Here is a 24,937-nt window from a genome sequence, read left to right as displayed (position 1 = left end):
CTGTGGAGGCTTCTGGGGTGCAACAGGCCCCTGGAGCCTTCTTGGTGCCCACCTCAAAGGCAACTCACCCCCCCAAGCTGTCCTCAGCCCAAGGGGGAGAATTCACAGTGTTCAGTGGTGGTAGGTGCGAGAGCTGCGAGGGTACAGCGTCTAAGCTGCTGCCCGCCCGGGAGGAGCCGGTCCCAGTGCAGGTGGGGCCGTGGCGTCAGCAGCTGGAAGGAGAGAGTTGAGGACAGCAGAAAGATCGGATGGCAAAGGCACAGTGAGACTAGTGGAGACAGGGAGTGGGTTGTTTTAGAAGATAGTGGTCTCATACTTGGTGCTGAGGCTCCGCTTAGAGTCTGGTTTGGGGTCCACAACCCAGGAGACACTGGCATGGGATTGGGCATCTTGGTCCATATCGGGTGGTTCCAGCTGCCAAACAAGGAAGCGGTCAAGAGTCAGAGGGAGCTCTGTGCCAGGGCCAAAGGCAGCAGGCCCCGAAGCCGCCCCCCCCCGCCCCCCGGCTGGGCTGTGACCCCTGTGCTGGGAGGGGCAGCCCTTATTCTCCTCCAAAGAGCAGGCCCCTCCCAGAGCATCTTGGGGAGAGCCATCCCCAGGCACAACTTCTCTCAGGGATTTCTTGGGATTGCTCAGTTAAAGGACCCCTGTCCTACCCAGACCTCCTGCTCTAAGCCCCAAACCCACTCACATTGGGCAGGAAGGGGATGTGGGGCTTTGAAATGCCAAGCCTCAGGTCCCTCTGCTAGGACCGGAGAGCTCATCCCAAGGCAAGACCACCATAGTCACCCCAGACCTCTGGAGAGAGGACACACAGCAGAAAAACAGAGAGGGCTGAAGCACACACAGGACAGGCAGAAGGCATCTCAGGAAGAGGGGAAAGAATGTCACACAGGCAGAGGGAGAGGCCACCAGAGGCTGACAGCGCTCACGGTCACTTCAGGGAGACTGACACATAAGACAGCAGGAGGCGTAAAGACCTTGACTCCAGGACTAACAGACCGCAGCGGTAGGTAGGAAGGACGGTGGGTGGAGCAGGTGTGACAGTAACAGCGACTATCGGGGGGCAGCGGCACCTGGGGTGCAGAGCAAAGCAGACACACACAGGGATGGTGCAGTTACTGGGGGCTGCCTGCTGGCCGCTCTCTGCAGCCCCCTGATGGCCTTGCCCTTGGGGGAGCCCAGGAAGACCTGTCGGGGTGGGGGGCAATTAAGAGGGTCATTTCCCTGGGGGGCTAGCTTTCTGGAAGTGCCAGAAGACCCTTGTCGTGCTGGCCACCCCAAGCCCTTGAATCCCTGGGGCCAGGAAGAGGGGGTTCTTGGCCAGTGGGACCCACGTACTGCGGATTTCCTCACGCCGACCCGAGGCTTAGGCACCGGTTTGGAAGATTTTGTTTCCATCATCTCAGCTGCAGAGGCGCCCGTCGGCCTGGACTTCTGGGCCTGCAGGGCCAACTGATAGGCCACCTCAAAGGCCTGCCCCAGCGTCAGGATGATCTCGTAGGTCAGGTTCTGGGAGGAAGCAGATCACCACTTAAGCGTCTGGTTCGGGAGCCGATTCACCCACTCCTGCCCTGTCCTCACCCTCACCCTGAGCACACAGGCGGCATCTGGGGTAAGAAGAGAACACTGGTTTCAAAAAGACACAATTTGATCATAACACACTATTTCCTTCTGCAAGATTTCGTCTGATAGAAACAACAGGTAAATGCAAAACCTGCTGCCAGCTGAACCAAGCCCCCATCACAGCTGGTACGATAGCTTCACACTGGATATGCCCTTCCTGGCAGGGACCCTGTGTGCCCCTCTAAGTCCACCTGGGAGCGCTCCTCCCTGTTTACTGCCCTTTCCCTTTTTTTATTCTTCCTAAGTCCCAGCGGTCCTCCCTCCTCTACACAGGACGTGGCCAGGAACTGGGCTTCAGGGAGGGCAGGTGTACACCCCTGTAAGCCCAGGCAGGGGCCATGCCTGTGGCAGTACTTGAGTATTTCTTAACCATTAATATGAATAAGTGGTGCTGGTGCTTTTAATGTATCACCGACAAAGTTTGTGAGTGCTGTGCCCCTAACTCCACTTCCCCATAAACCCTGTGGTTTTTTATTGTGTGATTTTACCCAGCACACCAAGTTTTAGGAGAAGATATGTGGCGGAACTGAGTACATGTGGGAAAAGGCAGCAACAGGTGAATGGCACTCTCTGTGTGCCCTGTGGGCCACCTCCTCCATCTCGCAGCGGCCCCTGAGGTGGTTCACATTATATTCCCCTCCAGACAGATGAGGAAACAGGCAGATGTGATGTTTCCAAGCTCACACAGCCTGGAGCCCTCTAACCTTCACTTGTGGATGAGGTCGCGGGGGTGTGGGGATGCCCAGAGCTGCCTGTGTTCCCGGAGCCACAGAGATCCTGGAACTAGCTGCTGTCCCTCAGGGCGGCAGGGACCTGACCCCTCTGACTTCCTCCTGGGATGAGGAGGTAGCCTGGGGCCACTCCCAGGCTTTGTCGCAGGTTAGAGGGAACCCCTGCCAAGTGGGCTGTCATTTCTGGTCTGCTCCCTGTGGGCAGCTGTGTGAGGATGAACTCTCCTCAGCCCAGCAGCACCCAGAGCCAAGCCTCAGCAAGAATTTGAGGGAAGAAAATCTGCCAAAGAGGGCACCGCTGCCCCTAAGAGGGGAGTACAGGGGGTTTCTGGGAGGCGGCCAAGCCAGAGGTTGGAGGGCGAGGGCAGGGAGCCGGGGGAGACAAAGGCCTTGTCTGACCTAAGAAACACTCGCCTAAAAGCTGGAAAGGCAGGCACGGTGGCTCCCACCTACAATCCAGTCACGTGGGAAGCTGAGGTGGGTAACCTGCCTGAGCCCAGGAGTTCAAGGCCAGCCTGGGCAACACAGTGAGACTCCATCTCTTAAAAAAAAAAAAAAATGCTGGAAACCCCTTGTCCCTAGTGCCCCACTCATAAACCAAACATTTGCCAGGCACCAGTCAGGGCCAGGACAGTGCCACATCTGTACCCTGTGATGGGGCTGGACGCCTCAGGGCCGCCACCCAAGCCCACTCTGCCCGTCCCCAGGACCCCACCCACCACATCCACCGTGCTGAACACATGGCAATAGTGATGGCTGGTCTGCAGGTCCTTGGTGATGTAGGCAAAGGTACAGAGGTCCTCTGGGTCCTGGGCGGCACAGGAAATGTTCCGGATCTCATGCTCTGCGATGACATTCTGTTGGGGAAAGCCGTGTTCTGGAATTCTCAGGCTCACATGCATCTGGCACCCCCCGCCCCAGCCTTTTGCCATTGTCACTGTTCTCCCTCCCAGCCTGCAGTGTCAGCCAAACTCCCTTCTTCTCATTTTGTTTTCTAGTCAGGGTGGGGGATGGTGTCTAACCTTGCACAATTTCAGTTTGGGGTCTCCACCCTTGACCATAGCAACTAAGACAGTAAAATGTTCACACCCAACCACGAGCTCTTCCCAGCCTCTCCCACCTCCCAGAATGGGGGCAAAGTGGGAAGGGTGTTAGGAAGCTGGGATTCCACACAGTGGCGCACAGGGAGTCTTTTGCTCACAGAGGGAATCCGACCTGTGAAGACCTGTGAGCAGGAGCGTGGCCAGCAGAGCCCAGGTCGAGAGGCTAAGAGCCGTTATCACTAGGGTGGGGACGGGGCTGACAGCAGGCACTCAGGCCAGCAGATGAGAGACACGCCTCTTGGTGAGGTGGTGAAGTAGGAAGTAATAAGAGAGGGTTGGGGACCCTCTAGAGAGATAAGGGATGAGAGAGGGCAGCTGGGTTGCTTGCCCTGGAGCCCTGTGGCTCTGATGGGGACATGGGTCCCACTCCCGCCAAGAGTCCCTGTAAGCAGCACACCTTGTTGGAGGCATCGATGAACTTGACACCTTTGTATGTGATGGACAGGATAATGGTGGGGATCTTCTTCATGTGCTCGGTGGATTTCTACAGGAAACAAGGGGGGGCCCTATCAATGCCCCTTCTCAGGACTAAGCCTCCTGGGATTCCATAGGTCCCAGCTTCCCTCCCGTCCTTACGAAGCACTGCAGGGCCTAGCCAACTGCAGCTGCCACCCCCATTGCTGCCTTCTGTCCTGGCCAGTCCCATGGCACCCTCCAGCCCACACAGACACACCCTGCCCCGCAGATGCCCCCCAGCCCAGCACAGGCACACCTGGCCCTGTGCAGGCACCCCTCGCCCCACACAGGCACTCCCCGCCCTGCATAGTAACCTTTCACCCTGCAGATAACCCCCAAACCCTGCACAGGTACCCCGTACCCCGCTGATACCACCCCGGCCCACACAGGCAATGCCCCACCCTGCACAGGCAACCCCCCAACCTGCACAGACACCCCACTCCGCAAAGACACCCTCCCACCCCATACAACCTCCTGCCCACTCCACACAGGCACCCTACCCGCATCTTTGCACAGGCGTCCTGTGTGGATTCTGTCCCTCGAAGATCTTTGATCAGCATGGAGCCCAGGTACTGTGGGGGCGAGCAGTGACTAGGCTTAGGAAGTCCTGCATTTCCATGCAGGGGTGATCCAACCAATTTGGGACTGTCCCACAATCAAGTGGTTACCCCTCCCAACCCCTCTCTTGCCCCAGCTGGAGAGGCCCTCTATTCAACTCTCTGGCTAAAGGACCAGATACCTCCATGCCTTCCCCTTAGCTGCCAAGAGTGGCTGAAGAGTGGAGAACAGTGCTCAACCTAGGCCTGGCTTTGTGGAGTCCCTCCTGGGACTCAGGGCTGCAGGTGCCCGTGCCTGGCTGAGAAGGGGCAGGGAGCAGGGAGGCCGGCCCTCCTGGGAGGGCGGAGGGCGGGAGCAACTCACATTGGCTTCGTAACCGCAGGACTCGAAGATGAGTTTCTCTGGCTGGTGTTGCCAACTCTGCACTGGGGCGTAGGGGGCTGCCAGGCTGGGGGGCCGCAGGGTCAGCTTGGCCTCTCGGTGCTCCTCCTGCAGAACGCACAGTCAGACACCTGCTCCTTGCTCCAGAGGAGCGCACAGGCTCACTGCCTGGCTCCAGCACACCCAAAAGGGAAGATGCCAGTGACCTTAGCAAGTTCAAGGGTCAAGTGGAGAGGGCCAGGGGAGACCAGCAATTCAAACATACTGCGGGTGGAGGGGGGGAGGTGCAAGCGACAGCAGAGGCGCAGCAGGGACCCAGACCTCCTGAGAACAGATGAGTCTCAAAGGAGATAGGAAATGACCAGAAAGGAGATGGCAGGGTCTGTGGGGGGCACAGGCTGCCGGGCTGTTCTACACAAAGACCAAAGGTGAGAGCAGGCACGAGACCCTGGGATGCCCTGGGGCCCAGTCCAGGGCCTGGGAGGGATCCTCACAGCCAGGAAGCAAGTGAAGCTCCCATGCCTTGGAATGCATTTCAAATGGGTCCTTTGGGCAGCAGCTGGGGGGTGGGGGAGGCCACTGTGGTCCAGGTGAGAGATGATGGGTCCCTATCCGGGCACTGGTGGAAAAGATTCAGGAAACACGAAGCCCTCCCTTCCCAGTAGTACGCAAAGAGCCTCTCAACGGCAACTGGGACCGCTGGATGATGTGTTTTAAAATCCTTTAAAATTCCCGGCTGTGCCTGTGGAAAGGGAAGGGAAGTCCCCGGAGCCAAAGTGAGAAGTGAGAGTCAGAGAAACAGGCAGGGGTGAAACTGAAGTTCACATGGAGGGGCCTGAGGGACACCTGCCAATCCTCTGTCTGACAGGCCAAGAAGACAAGGACAAAGCCAGGGTCCTTTGGCGGGAGGCAGGACAGGCAGGTCTGGGGTAAATCCAGGCCCCCTGGAAACGATGCCCTGAGAGGGTGAGCCAGGAATGTGAGATGGGCCCACCTCAGCCAGGGCTAGGGCAGGCACCAGGAGCGGAGGTGGGGTCTCCAGCGGTGCCCCCCAGGAGGCTGCAGGCAGAGAACGGGAATGGGAAGAACAGTCTGGTCTGGCTGGGGTTTTGCTGGGCAGGAGGAAGACAATGCTGCAGAGGTGAGGCTGCAGAAAAAGCAGTTCTGGGGAACAGCAGGGAAGGAAGGGGCCAAGAAGGCGCTCAGAGAGGCCAGGAGAGAGCGGAGGGCTCTGGGGCCAGCAGGGGACTGCAGCACAGGACACCGGAGGCTACAGAGGACAGGGGATCTGAAGCTAAGGGAGGGAAATGCAGGCCGTAGGAGTGAGTTTTGCACCAGAGCTTGGCACCATGGAGGCAGGGTGGGCCTTAGACAAGGCAGCTGGGTGGGGGCAAGCAGAGCAGGCTGGTGCTCTTGACCTTGATGCCAGCCCAACTGGTCTTGGGTATGGGGCAGCAGGTGGTTCTGGAAGGCCCTGTCCCACCCAGTGGGATGAAGTGGATCCTGGCCGCAGCTCCCCCCAACCTGTCCCCCACCCCATGCCCACCTGGATCCTGAAGCGCTCTGCTCGGGAGGGTGCCGAGGGGTCATGGAGACTGTCATGACGCCTCCTGCCTGTGTCCCCTGGAGGTAGCAGCAGGTCTGCTGACCGCCCGGTACAGGAATCATTCTGGCTCAGCGGGGATGACGTCTGGGAGAGCAAATCTTGGCACTGTGGAGGGAGAAATCCATGTGGAACTTGCAACCCTTGGCCCAGTGCCTGACTACAGGTGTCAGCCGGCCCCCTGGTTAGGACGGTGCAGGCAGCTGCACCGGGAGGAGCAGCAGGGACTGAATGAAGGGGCCAACACCATGGGGGTGTCAGACAGGTGGCACCATGCAGCCACCACCCACCAGTGCCCCCAGAGAGGGCAGGGAAGCTGCGTTTGTACTTCTAAAGGATTAAATCTTCTGTCCTGATCCACTGCAGGCCTCTGCACATGACCAAACAAAGCATCCTCCTGAGAAAAATTTAGCTCTGCCAGCCCTAAAAGCCACTGTCCCCCACAGAATACAAACCAGGCTCCTCAGTGTTTACATTTGAATGTCAGTTGTGTGTTTGGTTCCCAGGGCAAGGCTGGGCCTCCACTTCCTCATCTGTAAGAAGAGGATGAATAGGACCACCTCACCAAGCCCCTGAGGGTTCAATGGGGTGAGCCCTGTTGGGGCGGGCCCAGTGCTCAGGGCTCCAGGAGTGGCTGTTCCATCGATGCGTATTTTGGCCTGGGGCTGGGGGAGAGCTCTCCCTCAGCTGCAGGCTCTGAGTCTAGCCCATTTCTGCAGTCAGGAATTACTGGCAGGAGCAATGGATCATGAGTGAGGTTTTTAAAATGCAGGCTGTCTTAGTCACCCTAGCCTGGGAATTTGAACTCAGATGTTGGGGGTGCCCAGAAGGCTGTGAGTCCCAGCCTTTTGAATTCCAGGCTGTCTCAGGTGTCATGCCACCCAGCCCCTCCCTGTCCCCAGGCACAGAGCCAAGTTCAATGCCCAGGCATGGCCAGCTGTTTTCCTACTATCCCCCCAATTTTAAGTGTTTGATGGGCCATCCCCAAACAGAAACGGGTGGCGGGGAACTTCTCTAAAGCCCCTCTCCTGTGCTTCTCTCTTGTTGGAACTGCTTTCTCCTACACTACAGTGGTCTCTGAAGAATGCTAAAGAATTCTATGGAATTCCTACAAATACAGAGGAGAAACATCCTTCCCGTCCCTCCTCGACTCACCCTCAGCTGGGAGAACCTGGGGGGCTTCTGCGGTGGCTCTTCGTATGGCCTGTCTGCGAGGGAGGCGATGATGCGCTTGCGATGGCCGAGCAGCTGGACCTTCAGGACCTGCGTGATGAGGAGCGAGGAGGGTCAGGTGGCCCACTCACCCACAGTCCGCTCCAGCCCCCAGCGCTCTCCTGCTGGGCCAGGCAGGGGCTACTCACGTTGACGAGCTCCAGCTCCCAGAGGTTCTTCACGGTGTCAATGGAGCTGTAACCACTTGACAGGAAGGAATGGACATAGTCCTGCAGCCCCAGGGAGTCCAGCCAGGAGGGCACCGAAGGGGGGCTGTTCCCGTCATAGCCCAAAGCTTTCACCTACAGGGCCAGGAGGGAGGTGAAACTGACATCTCAGCAGTCACAGGAGAGGGACCCAAGCACCATGGACCCAGGCCAGCTCACACAGACTGTGGCCAAGGGGGCCCTGGGTGCCTGGGGTCCTCAGCACATTTGAGTGCCTCTCCTTGCACAGTCCTTCCTATCACTCACTGGTCCACGGGGAAGGCGGTAGCCACTGGGGCTCTGACAGTGCGGGAAGACGACCCTAGCAGGTGAGCGGAGGAGGGGAGGAGGGTCTGCAGAATGCCTCCGCCCTGAACTCTGTTGAGGTCATGGGCCTGGCGGGACAAGAGAATTGTGTGTGCCCACAGAGCGGGCACCTCCCAAACTCTGGCCAGGTAGAAGGGACGGGGCCAATGGACTCAGCACCAGCACAGGTGCAGGGGAGAGGCTTGGGCCCATTAGCTCCTGGCTCCCCAGGGAAGATGGTACCTCCCTCAAGCCCACCTGGGGAGGGGCCCAGTGTAGGCTGGCTTGGGCTCCAGGGAGCCAGGAGAGACCCTAAAGGGGGCTCTGGGTGAAAGGCCAAGCTAGTGGGTAGCAGGCTCCCAAGCAGGGCAGACCACCAAACCTCCTCATGACCCCCGAGGAGCTGCTCCCTGCCCGAGGGCTCTCCTGGCTCTCCAAGGGCCTGGGGCGGACTGAGGAAGCAAACAGATCTGTGTGGTCCCTCAGGAGCTCCCAGGGTGAGGGGTGGAGGCCCCACGTGGTGTGCATGTGCCGAGCCCTGCTCCTTCCGCTCTTGATACAGGTGGTGCTAGGGAGGTAGCCCTGACTCCACACGGCTGAGGCTACGGGGCCGGCGATGTTCACCTTGGGCAGGGAACGTGCGGCCTGGAGCAGCTTCCGCCGGTGCTGTGGGTCGCTGATGCCGATGTCCCGCAGGTCCTGTTCTTCCATCACGTTAGACCCCTGAGAGCAGAAAGGTGAACTTCAGGGCCCCTCTTGGATGGATGGATGGTGGTCCTCAGGCCTTTCAGGGCCCCGCACCAAATTCTCTTTCACTGCAGGTACCAAGAGGGCGTGGGGACAAATCTGCCCAGATGGCCCATGGTCACCCAGGCAGCTCCCAGAGGAGCTGGGGGCTCCAGAATATGCACAGAATATGTAAGGTGCTGAGGCTGGCCAGGGTACACAAGGGTGGGGGCGCTACCTGCCCGGGCCCCACGTCGAGCCCCAGTCCCCTGAGTGTGTGTGTGTATTTTTCTGAGGAGCAGGTTCCATGTATCCAAGATAAAGAACTGGTGGGCTCATCCCAAGGTTCCTCTTAGACAGGTTTTTATCATTCTGAGGCTGCAACAACCACCTCAGGAGGGTAGCTAGTGACAGAGGTGGGTACCTGAGGAGCCAGCCTCACCCCAAGGAGGAAAGGAGCCTTCAAGGGGGAAGACTGTCAGAGAAGAGTGTCCTTGTCCCAGAGAGAAGGTGGGTCAGAGCTGAGTCCAGTTTGTGCTGCTCCCTGCAACCTCCACTGGCCTCAATGGAGCAGCTGAGGGTGGAGAGGTGCAGGGAGCGCCCACCACAGCACTAAGAGGGACAAGCGGATGTGAGGCTGGAGGCTGGCACTCTGATGCTTTCACTCCATGCTCACGACCTGCATGTTAGGGTCTGTTAATCCCGTTGATCTGTTTTAACAGATGAGGAAACTGAGGCACACGGAGGTCAGACATTTCTTAACACCACATATCTAGTGGTGGAGCCAGGCAGCCTGACTCTTTCCTCCATGCTCTTGGCCCCTGCGAGGATGTCTCTAATTACTCATAACAGTCACAAGATAGTTTGAGCAGATTTAATTTTAAAATACACACTATGTATGGCCTATGATCCAAAAGTCGCAGGTCCTGCCCATCCCTCAGCCATGGAGCCCCTCACAGTTGTAGCTGCTGCCACTTCCTGGGTGTTCCCAGAGCCTGCTGGGCACAGACAGGCATGAGCCTGCACATTGCATTTTCACACAAATGCCATTCTCACACACACTCGGTGCCTGTTCTTATCACTGAATATACACAGGAGGCTGTTCCGCAGCAGCGCACATGGGCCCGCCTCCTTTGGACAAGATGCATCATCTAGGTTAGGAATATGCTATCATTTATTTAGCCAGTTCCCCGCTGAAGGACATTTGCTTCAACTTCAGCTACTGCACATGGGGCTGCATGAACCCGCCCCCTTGTGTGGCATATCTAGGCCTGTTAGGAGGAAGGGCTTCTGCTGGCTTGAAGGGTGTGTGCATTTAACAGTAACAGCTCTTTCTGCTCCTCTTAGTGATGCCAGTGCTAGATCCCCCACACCGTCAGAACACAGTGGGGCAAGAGTCCATCAATGCAGTTTCTATTTGCACATTTCTTATCGGAGTAGGATCACTCATCCAGAGGTGAGGCTGAGCATCTTTCCAGGTTTTGTCTATCGAGCATTTCCAAAGCACTCCCTCCCCTACTCCATGCTGGAGCTGCCCAAGCCATTGAGTCATAGGTGAACTGTTATTCCCACCCTACAGCTGAGGAAGCTAAGGCCCACAGAGCTCTGGTGACTTGCCACGGTCACATGGTGAGTGCATCTGGAGCCAGATTCAGCCCTGACGTGCTTGTCCACATGGCTCTGCTGCTGCACACTTGGGACACCCAGAGCTCCTTTTCCAGGAGTTAACTTGCTTATAGACTTGGACAGTTTTTCTATGAGGTTGTCAGTCTTTTCTGCATAGATATGTAGGAGTTCTTTACATAAGAAAGTTGGCCCAGTGCAATGGTGCACGCCTGTAACCCCAACACTTTTGGAGGCCGAGGTGAGGTGGGAGGATCACTTGAGCCCAGGAGTGTGAGACCAGCTTGACAATGTAGTGAGACTCTGTTTCTACAAAAATCAAAAGATTAGCCAGGAATGGTGGTGTGTACCTGTGGTCTCAGCTACTCGGGAGGCTGAGGTGGGAGGATCACTTGAGCCCGGAAGGTCAAGGCTACAGTGAGCTGTAGTCACACCACCGCACTCCATCCAGCCTGGGCGACAGAGTGAGACCCTGTCTCCAAACAAAACAACATTGTGTGTGCAAGTGTGTGTGTGTACATACAACGGATAAGTCAACCTTTTATCTAAGAAATGAGTTAGATAATTGTTTTCTAGTTTGCTATTTATCTTTTGGCTTTTATGCTGGATTTGCTCATGAGAAATTTATGTTTTGTAACTGAGTGTACCCAAGTTTTCTTGTAGAGCTTCTCAGTTCTGTCAGGCTTAAAAAGATCTTGCCTTTTCAAGATTATGTTTTACATTCTTTTATATATATTTTTTCCTATAATTTAAGTTTCCTTTTTTACAGTTAAATCTGTAATCCCTCTGGAAATTCATTTTTTTTTTTTTTCTTTTTGGAAACGGAGTCTTGCTCTGTCACCCAGACTGGAGTGCAGTGGTGAGCTCTCGGCTCACTGCAACCTTCGCCTCCTGGGTTCAAGAAATTTTCCTGCCTCTGCCTCCCAAGTAACTGGGACTACAGGCACATGCCACTATGCTTGGCTACGTTTTTATATTTTTAGTAGAGACGGGGTTTCACCGTGTTAGCCAGGATGGTCTCCATCTCCTGATCTCATGATTTGCCTGCCTTGGCCTCCCAAAGTGCTGGGATTATAGGCATAAGCCACTGTACCCAGCCCCCATCTGGAAATTCTTTTGATGTAAGGTGTAAAGTCAAGATCCAGCCTCATTTTTTCCCTGGCAGCAAGCTGTCCATTTCTTGGTGAGTGATCTTTTTCCCAATCTGGAATGGCCTTGATGGTGTTCGAAATCCCTGGGTATTTCTTGGCCTCTTTCTGGACTTTCGCTCTGTTGTGGTGGGCACTACTTTACACTTGGAAAAGCTAAGTGACTTGGGCCAGTTCATGCAGACCCCTGCTGACCTGCTGGCTCCCACTCCGTGTGGCGACTGCTGACCATGGGAGTCTCCCCAGAACCTGTGCTTGGTGACATAAACTCTGTCCCACAGAGGACACCGCCAGCCTTAAGCTCCAGCGAGCCCAGGTGACGAGAGCCCTGAGGCCAGGCTGGAAGCCCCTACTCTGCTCCAGCTGCAGTGCACACCCCTTGCTGGCACGACTCCAGGTTTGAGGCTAGCCGAGTCACCCCCAAAATCTGAGAGTCACCACACAGTTCCCACAGTTGCTCTGGGACCAAATCTAACATCTGCTGTTGTATAAAGGCAGAGAGAGGCAGCCGCCTTCCTGGATTTTTTTTTTAAGTAGAGTACAGTGGAATGATGATGGCTCACTGCAACCTGAACCTCCTGGGCTCCAGTGATCTTCCTGCCTCCGCCTCCTAAGTAGCTGGGACCATAGGCATGCACCACCATGCCTGGCTAATTTTTTTTTTTTAGAGATGGGGTCTTACTATGTTGCCTAAGCTGGTCCTGAACTCCTGAGCTCAAGTAATCCTCCTGCCTTGACCTCCCAAAGTGCTGGGATTACAGGTGTCCACCACCGTGCCTGGATCCAGCCCAGACTTTCTACCTGATGATGAGGATACCAAAGCGAAGAGCTGGGCTGAGCCTGCCTCAAACCTCCCCAGAAGCGACCGCAGCACCGCAGTAAAGCTCTGAACTCCTGCTCATCCCCACACTGACTCAGACACCTTCGCCAGCTTTCAGGGCACCTGAAGGCTGACAGCCAGGAAGCCAGATCCATTGCAGACAGGCCCCTCTGTAACCAGACATCAGTCAACAGAAGTGCGGGCTGTGTGCAGCTTTGAGGAAAAGAGACGAATGGAAACACAACAAAAAAGAAGGAAATGACAGCAAAGCAAAGCGAACTGTTGCCAGAGCCCATTCTGGGTGCAGTGCGGGGTCCTCCAGTTCCTGAAGCAGCCACATCTCCGCAGTGGGAATCAGCTTGTGCCGTGACCACCCAGTGCCACAAATCCTCAAAGGGCAAGAAATGCTTCTGGAAGTTATCACACCCTCTTTACTCAGGGAGAAGGGGGCCACTGGCTTTTAGAAACCTCTTCATGAGAAGGGTCATGGGGAAGATTTTCTGCTGTACCTGCTACCACTGCTTACTATAGGGCGGGACACTTCCGTAATCAGGAAGCGAATAACGTAAAACAGTTCAGTGCCCTAACGGGGACTGTCTCAGCTTTAAGAAAAGCTTTACAACTCCAAGTGACATCTGAAACACAGAGCTGGTCTTCCAGCCTGACCTGCTTTAGGTCCAGTACCTGAGGAAGCGGGGACAGGAGGGTTCCAGCAGCTGAGGCGCGAGAGGGCACTGATCTTCGCCTGGGACCTGGGCCTCTCCCTGACTTGCTCAGGGACTGCACATTGCCGGCAGGTGTCCAACTGCTCCCGGCTTTGCAAAGGAGAAAGTGCTCCCATGGAGGAGGCAGAGCCAGGATGGCCCCTGGTGGCCTGGCTCCTCGGCCTGTGATCATGGCCATGGCCTGCTTTTGAGAACTCAAGGGAAGGGGGCAGCAAGAAGTGGTTCCCTGGGTCAGTGAGCTCTGGGTATGACAAGAATTCCCTGGGCACCCTCTGCCGGGCTTTGTGAGGAGCTGACGTGTGGTCTGGCCTGGGCTCACCGTGAAGATACAGGCCAGCAATACTGAGTCCTGACCACAGTCTAGCACTGTGCTGGTGGCTTCATACTCATGACCTGCAAACATTCGCCCAACAAACCTTTCAGATAGGAGCAGCTCACATTACACAGAAAGAAACTGAGGCTTAGAGAGCAGACTGGACTTATCCAAGGCCACATGCTAGTGCCTAGCAAAGGGACTACTCAGGCCCCAACTGACCAACCCCAGTCATCTTCCTAGACTTTTCCTGCTGGGGTAGGTGGGGTCTGCTGAAGACAAAAGTGAAGCATGGGGGTGCAGGCAGATGCCACAGGCTGGCGGGGGCACAGCCCCTTCTGAGCTGAGAGCCAGTGCTGCCTTCCTCCCGAAGAATCACATCTCTCAGTGTTGCGTACAAATGCTCCTCCCAGGATTCCCTCCTGGCCACCTCTTTTTCACCTCTTGGGCAAGGGACACTGTTTCTTTCTTTTTAACTGTACAGAATCCAATCCTTAGAGGTGAGTGGGTTCGGAAATGCCAAAGCCTCCACAAGGGAGAAACAGGGTCAGGATGTGGGCCCAGGCCTCTGGATACACAGCCTGGACACTGTGCCAAGGGCCAGCCCGACTCTGGGAGAAGCCAGCCTAGTGGGCTGGAGCTCAGGAAGGGGCTGGGTTTGTAGAGTCACCCGCGATCGTTGCTGGGTACCCTTCCTCAGTGAGGCACACGTGAAGCGCCTACCATGGTGGCTGTAATTAGCGTCACTTTTCATCAGCCTAAGCCGTTTGAATGCTTTCTCCTTCCTGCCAGTATCTGCCACTGGGCTTCGCCTGAAGGGGCAGGAGAAGCTGGAGTTGTGGAGGCCCGGGCGAAGCAAGGGAGCACGGCAAGGCTCGGCCCTGGGCATCCTGGGAGGGTAAGAGGTGCTGGCTCAGGAGAAGGTGCAGGGGCTACTGCAGGACCCACCTTGCTTTCTGCTCAGCTTTCTCCAGCCCTCTGGGCTCTCGCATCTTCAGAGCCTTCCTGCCCATGTGATTTTAGACGGAAAATATCCGTTTGCATCTTGAAAGGCATTTCACTTGTTAATATTTTGCTTAATGGCAGGTGAGGTCTTCATTCAACAAAGTGACAAAGGCCTAGGAAGGGGACTATTTGGGGGTGGACACACTGGTGTAGACCCTTTCAGCCAAAGGGGAACCAGGGGCTGTCCTAAGTTACTGCTGAGGGTTGGGGGCCGCCCCTGGATGGAGAGGGGCTGGCTCAGGCCTTGGTGTCTCTCTCCTCCACACTGGTTGCAGGCTGGGCTGCTTCCTGTGGCCCTATATATAGGATGGGGCAAACAGCAGGGCCACGGGAAGGCTCTGTGAGGGCGGGTGGGTAGGAGTCTGCTCTGACTTTAATGGATCTTCTGGAAACAGGAGCCTGACACATCCAAACCCCAGAGAAGTTCTGACTGGGAGCGTGAGTCCAGCTAGAGCATCTGCTGCCTCAGCGGTATGAACCGAAAATAAAACAATCAGCCCCCAGCAGACTGAATGGACCCCTCCTCTAGGCCAAGGGGATGGATCCCACAGAAACCTGAAAAACTGGTTTGGGCTTGATGGGAGGGGGCATTGGGCAGGCCTCATTATGCCCCCTCCCATTGGAATTCAGGCACAACAGTCTTCGAGTTAAAGCAGAGACCCTAAGACTGACCAAGCACACTCAGCAGCAACAAGACACCGAATGCCAACCTGACGCCAGTACAGCAGCACGTGACAGACAGCAGGGCCAAAAGAAACTAAAGTATTTTACCCCCAAATAGATTTCTTTAGCAGATTTTGAAATGGCCCTGCAAAGCTGCCTCTTGCAGGGGAAATTTACATTCCATAGAGAATTCCCTTCCCTTTGATTTTATACATTTTAGGGAGACATAAGGCATCAAGCGATATATGTGAGGTGTGCACCAGTTCAGTCTGGAAAGGAGGGACAACATGAGCTGATGTTTAGGGGTGGCAGCCTTATAGGTCACAGGTGGATTCACAGATTTTTCTGATTGGCAACTGATTGAAAGAGTTTACCTGAAGGCCTGCAGTCAATAGGAAGGGGTGTCTGGGTTAAGATAAGGGGTTGTGTCTGAAACAAATGCCACACCCATTCCCTTTCTCAGACTCAGGGACCAAGGTTCCTGTTATGTAGATGAAGCCTCCTAGGTGATTTGCCCTTAGAGGTAATAATACATGGCAAATGTTTTCTATTGAGACCTTTAAGAGGTGCTAGACTCTCAGCTGGTCTCTTCAGGATCAGAAAAAGACCTGGAATGGGAAGGGGAGACATGGGCAGGCAGGCTTTCTAGGAAGATGGGGGTTAAGCTGGAAAGAGTTGGTGGAAGACCCAGCAGAGAGGCACCAGGCTGCAAGAGCTGAAAACGACACTGACACCATTACCAGTTATAGTCTATACACAGGTGACAATTGTCAGGTCTCCATATGCAAGCCTGGAGCCTGAAAGTCTGAAGTCCTGCTTACCTCGGCTGATGTCTTCCACCCTCCCTGCCCCCACCAGCCTTCGTTCGCCATTGTCCCTAATCACCCATAGGAGTTTCCCCGACAAGCCCCTCACCCAACCCTGCCATCTTAACTGTTCTTCTGATAATGTAGAGACCTCTCACCTAACCCTGCCATTGTAACTGAACTTGTGGTCATGAATACTCCTTGCCCCTAACCCCACCACCGTAACTGAACTTACTCTGCAACACCCCCGCCCCCCAAAAAACTACCCAAAACTATAAAACCAACTCCTATCCCACTGCCCTTTGCTAATGCCCTTTTTGGCCTTAGCCTACCTGCACCCAGGTGAATAAACAGCCATGTTGCTCACACAAAGACTATTTGGAAGGTCTCTTAATTCAAAGCTATCGAGGGCCCTGTAGGGCCAGGCACAATGGTTCAATGCCTATAATTCCAACACTTTGGGAGCCTGAGGTGGGAGTACTGCTTGGGCCCAGGAGTTTGAGACCAGCCTGAGCAACATAGTGAGACCACCAGTATCTTAAAAAAAAAAATTAGCCAGGTGTGGTGGTGTATACCTGTAGTTCCAGGTTTTTGGGAGACTTAGGTGGGAGGATCACTTGATCCTGGGGGGTGGGGTCAGGGCTGCAGTGAGCTGTGATTGTGCCACTGTACTCCAGCCTAGGCAACAGAGAGAGACCCTATGTTAAAAAATTAAAAAAAAAAAAAATTGTCAGCCCTCTGTGTTCGAGGCACTAGCTAAGTGCCTGGCACTAATCTCATTTAATCCTCTAAATACCTCCACTGCAGAGAGTGGGGAAAGCCCCATCTGACGGAGCAGGAAACCAAGAGAACTAAGTTACTTGCCCAAAGTCACCAAGCAGACTATGGCTGGAGCTGGGAGCCTGATCCAGAGCCTGGATGCTGAGGACTGCGGGTGGGGCAGGGAAAAGGGACAATGGTGGGGGTAGGGAGAGAGGTCCAGAAGAAGAAAAGCAGTTTGGGAAAGTAGGTTTCATTCAAATCCACAATCAGAAAGCCTAGTGTGGTCGAGGATGTCACTCTTCCTGCTCTTGGGTCTCCAGAGGGAGCCAGGGAAAAGGCAGAGGGCCCAGGCTCACCTGCCCTGCACCAGCAGGAAAGGCCTGGGACCACCCTCTCACCTGCTCCCTGCATCCTGGAAAGCCCAGGGAAGGAAGGGTTTGGTCTTGTGATGAAATCCAGGGCTGGTGGTGTGGAGGGCAGTGCTGGGCCTGCCAATGGCCAGACATCAGCCCTCTCTTGCACCAAACCGAGGCTAGAGATTCTGATGGCGGAGTGACTGAGGGCCGGAGCTGTGATAGCCTGGACTCTGGCTGCAGACTTTGCACTCAGCCCACAGCTCCTCCAATCTCCTTTCCATGTTTGGTCTGCCTGTCTCTTCTCAGACGGTCACTTTGCCATTTCCCTTGCCTGCCATCAGTCATAGGAAAGGCTGAAATCTCCTCTCTTGGAAGAGAAGACACAAGACAAAGCTATGGTCCCAGACTGACAAGGTGCTTCTCCCTGCAGCCCTCCCGCCTCTCCCTCCACCACCCATTCCCTTTCTCAGACTCAGGGATCAGGACACTATGAGAAGGGACCCTCTGAGAGAGGAGAGGAAGTATGTGGCAGGGAGAACCTGGACACATGAGAAACTGCAAATTACACCCACAAGAGCAGATTCCGCTAACCAAGAGTAGGGAGGGTGGGAAAAGGAGGGAAAAGCTGAGTGCAGGGACAAAGCCATAACCCTGCTGGACTGTTCTGGGGCCTGCCTATTCTGGGAGAGGAGCTGCCAAAGCTCAGTAACAAACCCCAGGCAGATGTGGGAGGCACGGACGGACCTGCCTTTCTCCCTGCCTGCTCCTCCCCACCCCAGAGCTTGCCCAGGCACAGCCTGGTTCAATGTGACACTGTGATACTGATGCTGTCTCTGCCTTTAAGAATGTGGTAGATTTCTCCTGGGCCCTGCCTCGATCTCTTCTCTACATTAAAGGTCTCTTTTTTTGGAGTTTCTTGAATAATACAAGTTTATTAGCAGAAAAATTTGAAAATAAGGCCAGGCACAGTGGCTCATGCCTGTAATCCCAACACTTTGGGAGGCTGAGGCAGGCAAATCACCTGAGCTCAGGAGTTCAAGACCAGCCTGGCCAACATGGCAAAACCCCATCTCTACTGAAAATATAAGAATTAGCCTGGCATGGTGGCGCATGCCATGCCTGCAATCCCAGCTACTCAGGAGGCCGAGGCAGGATAATCACGTGAACCCAGGGGGTGGAGGTTGCAGTGAGCCTAGACATGCCACTTCGCTCCAGCCTAGGGGAAAGAGCAAAAAAAAGACAAAGACAAAAAAAAAAAAAAAAAAGAAAAGAAAAGAAAAATAAAGGTACAAAGAAAATAAAGTACAAAGAAAAATGTAAAAGTCACCCATAAATCCCTCAAATCAGGGGGAAACATAAGACGACTGTTTGGTGTATCTTCCTAAGTTAATTAATTTTCTTAAAACAGGAAGACTGGGGCTGGGTGCAGTGGCTCACACCTGTTAATGCCAGCACTTTTGGAGGCCGAGGCAGGTGGATCACGAAGTCAGGAGTTCAAGACCAGCCTGGACAACATGGTGAAATTCTTTCTCTACTAAAAATACAAAAATTAACCGGGCATGGTGGTGGGCACCTGTAATCCCATCTACTTGGGAGGCTGAGGCAGGAGAATCGCTTGAACCTGGGAGGCGGAGGTTGCCGTGAGCCAAGATTGCACCACTGCACTCCAGCCTGGACAACAGAGCAAGACTCTTGTCTCAAAAAAAAAGGAAAGATTGGGATTACTTCTACCATTTGGATGTATTTTTCTGTGCTTTATATTAAGAAAAAACTTGAGCAAAATTGGGATTATAGACTGAATGCATACAGTTTCTTTCTTTTCTCCCTACTGCTTGCCACCTAAGTTTCTTTAACCTGCCTCTTTTCACATGCCCATCTATTGCATGTAAATATTCCCCGTGACATTTCACTGTCTTTATGAACACCTGTGGTGCACCAACTCAAGCACGCCCATCACTCGCCCTGCCACTGGGCACTCAGGCTTCTCCACTCTTTGCTAATGCTGGCCGGCTGCCACGATAGGCGGTTTCTGCAGTGCCCAGAACATGTTACTCAGCACGTTCGTTTGGGGTGCAGGTGACTAAACACACCAGGTTTCTGGTCTCAGCCAGGACCAGCTTCTGAGGCTGGGGCTAATAATGGCCATGGCACATGGGCCCATAGAGCAAGGGGAGCGCAAGGTTCTTCCCAGCCCCAGGGCATCTGCTGTGGGGCTGGCCCGGGTTGGGGGCAGGAAGAAGTGTCAGAAGAGGGGACAGAAAGCAAGGAGGAGGGACAAGCTCTCTGATACTCACCACCATGGCCCCAGATCTTAAGAATGATGGGAAACATAAGCCATGCTCCCTGAGGCCTGCATGCAGTCACCCACCCTGGGTGAGGGCTTTCCCAGTACCAGCAACTATGCAAAACAGCTGTGGTAGAAAGGGGTGGAGAAAGGGTTTCCAATCCTGGTTCAGCTGCTCAGGTTCTTACAAAGGCAGGGCCCACTAAACAGGAGTAGAACCCCCTGCCTTGCAGGGTTTGGTACCCAGCATAAGCCTGTGGGCAGGAATCAGGTGCTCAGAGACTGTTTCGTTCGTCTGCTCTGCTGGGACTCTGCAACAGAACTTCCCCAAGTGGCCGCAAACTGACATCCTACCCTCAACTAACAGCTGCCAGAAGGAGCAGGGACCACTTGACCTGACCCACTCACAGCTCTCTGCTTTTCTGACTATCCCATACCCCAGCCAGGCCTTGGCCTCTCTTCAAGGGATAAAACCCAATGATGACAGCCACCAGGAAGAAGCAAGCGTTACCAGTTCCTAAAGCCTCTGCAGTGACTTTTGAGGCCCTCTCTGTCATGTCATGGGAAGAGCTCTCAAAAATGGATAAGACAGCAGATGGGTTTCATTAAAGCACCCCCTCTGACCTCTGTTCTCCCAAGCAGGACCTTGGTGCCCCCATATTCTCTGTAGGCAGACATGGCAGCCTTCCCACTCATCTCCTGCCTGTCATCCTGAAACACCTTCCTCTTTGAGGTCTTGGCTGAGATCAAGGTGCCATAGTCACCCCCATATCAGCAATGTAGATTTGCTGGGACCAAGTGAGTCTGGAGTCAGAGGTTTGGTCCCAAGATCACCCAAAGCAGCTTTAACTCATGGATCTGAGGTCAAGAACAGAGACAAAACCAAGCTCCGCAGCCTGCAGAGAAAGACTGCTGCCGTTTTCAGAGAAACCACCACCTTCCCACCTTGCATCCTTATATGCAGTTCTGCTCTCTGACACCATGTCCTCTTCAGAGTTTAATGTCTCAAGAAGTAAGTAGGTCAAATGAAGGCCCAGGTGACAGAGGATGAACAGGGAGGAAGGGTAACCTGCCCAAAGTCACACAGAGGGGAGAGCTGGAGGAGAACCCAGCTCTCCTGACTCCTGGTCCAGTTCCCTTTGTCCCTAAGTACACTCTTGAGCTTCCCCCTTCCAGTTTACTTAACTACCCCAGAACTTCACAGAGGGCAGCGTGGGGAGGAGGTGGGCAGAAGCAACGGGCCAGGTGGTGGTGGCAGCTGCACAGGCCCAGAAGGGCTTGGGGGTCCTGAGCCAGTGCACAGAGCCAACCTGCATCTGATTCCTTGCCAGTTCCTTTCTCAGCCTTTTGTTGAATGGCTCCAACACATAGTGGGTAGAGTTCTGACCCGGACCAGCCCAGGGGTGATGCACTCACCCAGCCTGACGGGCCCCAGTGCCAGGCTCCAACCTTGTGAGGGTACATGAGTGTGAGCCCCAGGGGCTGCACCTTCCTGGGAAGGGGAGATTGGGAGGTGGGAGCAGCACTCCAGGTCCAGGGACCTGCCTTCCAGTCCTAACTCGTCTGCCTAAGGGGCAACATTTGGCACATTACTGTATCCGAGAGCCCTGGTTCCACAGACCCTGGAGTGCACAGATGATTACTGTGAACTGTTAGGTCTATAGCTTTGACAGAAAGACAGGGGCCCCGCTGTCCTGGCCCCTGGGCCTTACTCTCTGCCTGCATTTAATGTGGGGTTTGGCTGAGTGAGTACCTAGATATTTGAGATGCCAGGGAAGACGCCTCTGCAGTGCTCACACCAAGAGGCCAGCAATCAGAAGCGATGGAAGATGTCTGCCAGCCAGTCTGATTCCATTTTAAAGAGCAGTTGGTCAAATTAGCAGGCATGAAAACAGGCATTCGGAAAGTTCTCAAAGTTCCTTCTACTGTACAAGGGACTGCAGAAGGCCAGAACAGGGCCTGGGGCAGTCAGGGGGGCTCCCAAGTGATTCCAGCTGCCCTTGCCAGGAATGCAAATGCTGTGGTCAGGAAGTGAAAGGGAGGGGGAGCAAGAGGTGCACTTGCTAGGAACAGGCCCCAAAGTGAGCCTGCCCCTTGTCACACTTGCTATAAGGGGTGCCCTCGGCCAGGCTCCTGAGACCAAGGGAGACCCTGGTGCAGCAGCATCAACTCCTGGGATATTGAGGGATGACATTCTTAAGTGACTACAGCATTTAGCCAGTCCAGGAGGCAGGATTCACACTTGTCTAAGAGGATTCCTTTCCTTTCCAAGCCTCAGCTCCACTGATCCTCCTATTTAAGGCTCTGCTTCAACTGGGCAAGCAATTCCAGTACAGCAGTCAGCTCATAAAGTGCTGTGCAGGGAGACGGGATGGGGATGGAGGCAGAGGCTGGGGAGAGGGCCTCTCGGCCATGTCCATTCTGATAATGGTGCTTAGTGGCAGCTTGCTTAGGCTAGAAGTGGCCTCTTGGGCCTCGGGTGGAAGAAAGCAAAAGGAGGGATGTCACAGGGGGCAATGACAAGCCCCACTGATCATGTGAAGCTGGTTTAGAGGGCTGGAGAGTGAGGAGCAAATCCAGGGGACAGGAACAGGAAGGGAACCTCAGAGGCTTGGTGACCTGGTTGGAAAGTTTCATAAAAGCCAGTAAAGAAGAACCTCCTGGCCCCAGCTTATGTCTTTGGCCTCTCTTCACCTGTCATCTCTCTCCAACACGTGGGAACAAGCTGGCACCGCCTCAGAAACAGACAGGAAGACAGCAGGGGCCTATCTGCCAAGTGGCAGGAACCTGCAGAGAAAGAAATTGACGGGAGGAACAGGAGGCCTCCCATCCCGCCTGGCTGATACAGTGTCCAATTCTAGCCCATCCTGAGCCTGCTGCCAGCCTCTTTCCCATCTTCCATTTGTCCACTGCCCCAAGCCATGACAGCCTGCCACACACGGGCTCTCAACCTGGATGTCTAAAGTGCGCCTCACTCAAGGGGCTTTTTGCCTGGTGTGGGGCACTAACAGAGATCATCCCCCCATGATCAGGACTCAGAGACCTTGGGACTCTCCCACACTTGGCTTTTAAGAGCCCTCAGGTCAGGCCCAGCCACCTCTCCCACCTAGCTGTCAGGGCCCTGCCCTTCACTGCCCCCCAGCAGCCTCCTCACTCACCACAGGCAGGCTGGCCCCTCGCAGGCCTCTCCTTTCTCTGTGATCTTTCCAGGTCCCACCGTTTCTACGAAACCCCTGTGACAGACAGCAGAACCCAGAGGTTCGAGGTTGGACTTGGCTCTGCCACTTGGGCAGCAGCAGCATCTCTGGATTCTGGGCCTCCTCCCGCTGCTGGTGGCGTTTGCCAGCCTCTCTGCACTGAACACTGGCCGCTGTGTTGTTTTCATTGCCCTATGTGCTTTGTTATCCCAGCTGGACCATCAAGCTCCTTACGCCACCTATGTTATTTGCTTTTTTGATTACATATTCATTCATGGTGGGAAACAGAGAAAAACTACTACACTCCAAAAAGGAACATGAAGCCACCTGGAGTCCTCTTGAGCTAGCCACTGAAAACATCCTGGCTTACTCCCTTGCACCCCTATGCATACATGTTTTCTTTTTCAGAAATTAAGATCATATTGTGAATTTCTGTGTCAATTTCTTCACTCAACACTACAAGGTGGAAATTTCCCCACATTAGAAATTCTTTAAAAACATGTTTTTTTAATGTCTACATAGCACTCTAGCATCAGGAGTGCCATCGTATATTCAATCAACACATCTGTGAAGGGTATCAGGCTGAATCTTCACACAAAACCTGTGCTAGCACGCCCGGAGCTACACATATGCCAAGCACCAATTACCTTCCTTCTGCGCTGATTAAATGCATTTCCTCCCTTCTCCTAAGAAAGCCCATTTCCTGTGGATAAGATTTGTGGTGAAAATGGAAACGATGCAGGTGCAGTGTGGTGGGCCCTTGGACTGGCTGGCAGGTGTGAGAGCCACTTTCCCTCTCTTCCTGTGTCTGCTGTTGGTTCCGCCCATCCTAGGGAGCACCTGGCAGCCCCCACTGCCCTGGTCCTGCCCCTCTAAATCAAAGGCCCTTTCTGTCTGTAAGCAAGAGAGTGTGGATACAGTTCAAGTTGCCTGCTTGTCCAGCTCAATCACCATATCACAGGAGGAAGAATAAGAGGATGTGACACCTGGAGGCCAAGACAGAGGTCTTCAATTTTCTGAAGGGCTTAAACATGTTCTGTGTAGTCCCAAAAGGTAAACCTGGGACCAAGAGACAGACACCATAGGAAACAGATTTTGACTCAATATAAAGAATGCTCTAAATCAGCCATGCAATGCAAAGGATGAATGATGACTTCTTTAAAAAACCATCATGGCAGAGACTATCTGGAAGGGATTTGGCAGAGAGGACAATTAGGCCACAAGACGTTCCAGTCCCTTCCACCCTGAGAGGGAGCTGTGTGATGTGCACATATGCCCTGTACTTCTTCGACAACCCTCGGGACCCTGTCACAGGGAAATCCCACAGCAACACCTTGACTGTGAAACAGCCTCAGTTTCCAGATGCTCCTAAGACACGTCCAGCCTGGCTTCCTGGAAGCTATTTGTGCATCTTGTAGAAGAGTCTCCAGGGCATTTCAGAACCAAGGGAAACGTCTGTAGCCTACTGAAAACCTAACTACATGGGACAGACTGTAGCTAATGTGATGCAAATTATACCACATGCAATGGGGGAATATTTCAATAACAGAAATGCTCCCCTTCCCATGTTTCCTTCTTCCTTTTTTCAGGTTGCTAAAACATAATTCCCCTGACAACCCATCTGGCCATTCACACATAGTTACCCATGATGCTCCGCACAGCTCCTCAGGCCACTCCAGGTATCTGAGGTCCTGGCTCAACCCAGGCATGCTGGGCGTCCCTTCTCGCACAGACTCCACCCGCCAGCAGCCAGAGCCCCCAGAAGGACTGAGCTGCAGGCCACTCCTGATGAGGGTCCTTCCAGCACAGGAACAGACGCATCTTACGGAGGCCCTGTCCTATGCATGAAGCTCTGGCCCAAGGCCACACTTCTCCAAAGAACTGCTCAGTTGCTCTCTGGCCCAGTCCTAAGGAGTCTTGGGCTATTCGAGGGGTAGGAGCCTTGTCCTTTCCCAGATCAGCAGAAGGAGGGGTGGGAAGAAACAGCTCAGCCTCTAGCATCTCAAAGTACAGGGAGGGAACACTCTAAGATCCCCCACTTGCCCATCCGGTGGCCAGCCTAAGGAAGGGGTGAGCTGAGGGAGGGAAGGCCCTTCAATGCTCTGAGTCAGGGCCAACCTGGGTCCCCACGCACTGCCCCCCCCACCCCCAACTCCGTCCCGAGTTTGTCATCCTTCCCCGAGGAACATGGTGAGTCAGGGGTTAGGTCACAAGTACCATAAATATACTCAGTTTAACTTTTAAGAAGAAAAAAAATTGCTATTTTAAAACTTAAGATTTCTAAAAGCTGAAAATTAACTGCCCCAAAGCCAGCTTGGGAGGGGTGC

At 54.3% G+C, this 24,937-nt stretch overlaps 1 protein-coding gene across 12 annotated transcripts in view; it reads right to left on the bottom strand.

Moving 5' to 3' along the window:
* ANKS1A (ankyrin repeat and sterile alpha motif domain containing 1A) overlaps window positions 1–24,937 on the bottom strand; it is a 196,522-nt gene that overhangs the window by 4,086 nt on the left and 167,499 nt on the right. For 5 of the 12 annotated variants that reach the window (XM_035295370.3, XM_035295372.3, XM_078369013.1 and 2 more), the window contains 10 exons: window positions 8,807–8,905; window positions 7,820–7,972; window positions 7,614–7,721; window positions 6,402–6,566; window positions 4,838–4,963; window positions 4,417–4,488; window positions 3,858–3,944; window positions 3,077–3,214; window positions 1,342–1,512; window positions 277–414 (listed from right to left, as the gene is read on the bottom strand). In XM_035295370.3, coding sequence (XP_035151261.2) covers window positions 295–414; window positions 1,342–1,512; window positions 3,077–3,214; window positions 3,858–3,944; window positions 4,417–4,488; window positions 4,838–4,963; window positions 6,402–6,566; window positions 7,614–7,721; window positions 7,820–7,972; window positions 8,807–8,905 — 1,239 coding nt within the window. In that variant the 3' untranslated portion in view covers window positions 277–294. Of the gene's footprint in view, window positions 1–276; window positions 415–953; window positions 1,077–1,341; window positions 1,513–3,076; window positions 3,215–3,857; window positions 3,945–4,416; window positions 4,489–4,837; window positions 4,964–6,401; window positions 6,567–7,613; window positions 7,722–7,819; window positions 7,973–8,806; window positions 8,906–24,937 lie in introns of those variants that run through there. The other 7 variants (XM_078369009.1, XM_078369011.1, XM_035295371.3 and 4 more) reach the window with 5 other exon arrangements.

This window comes from Callithrix jacchus, chromosome 4 (assembly GCF_049354715.1).
Source record: "Callithrix jacchus isolate 240 chromosome 4, calJac240_pri, whole genome shotgun sequence".
In the NCBI taxonomy this organism is placed as follows: domain Eukaryota; kingdom Metazoa; phylum Chordata; class Mammalia; order Primates; family Cebidae; genus Callithrix; species Callithrix jacchus.
Note: the sequence above shows the minus strand (reverse complement) of the source record. Positions and strands in the feature narration are given on the sequence as shown.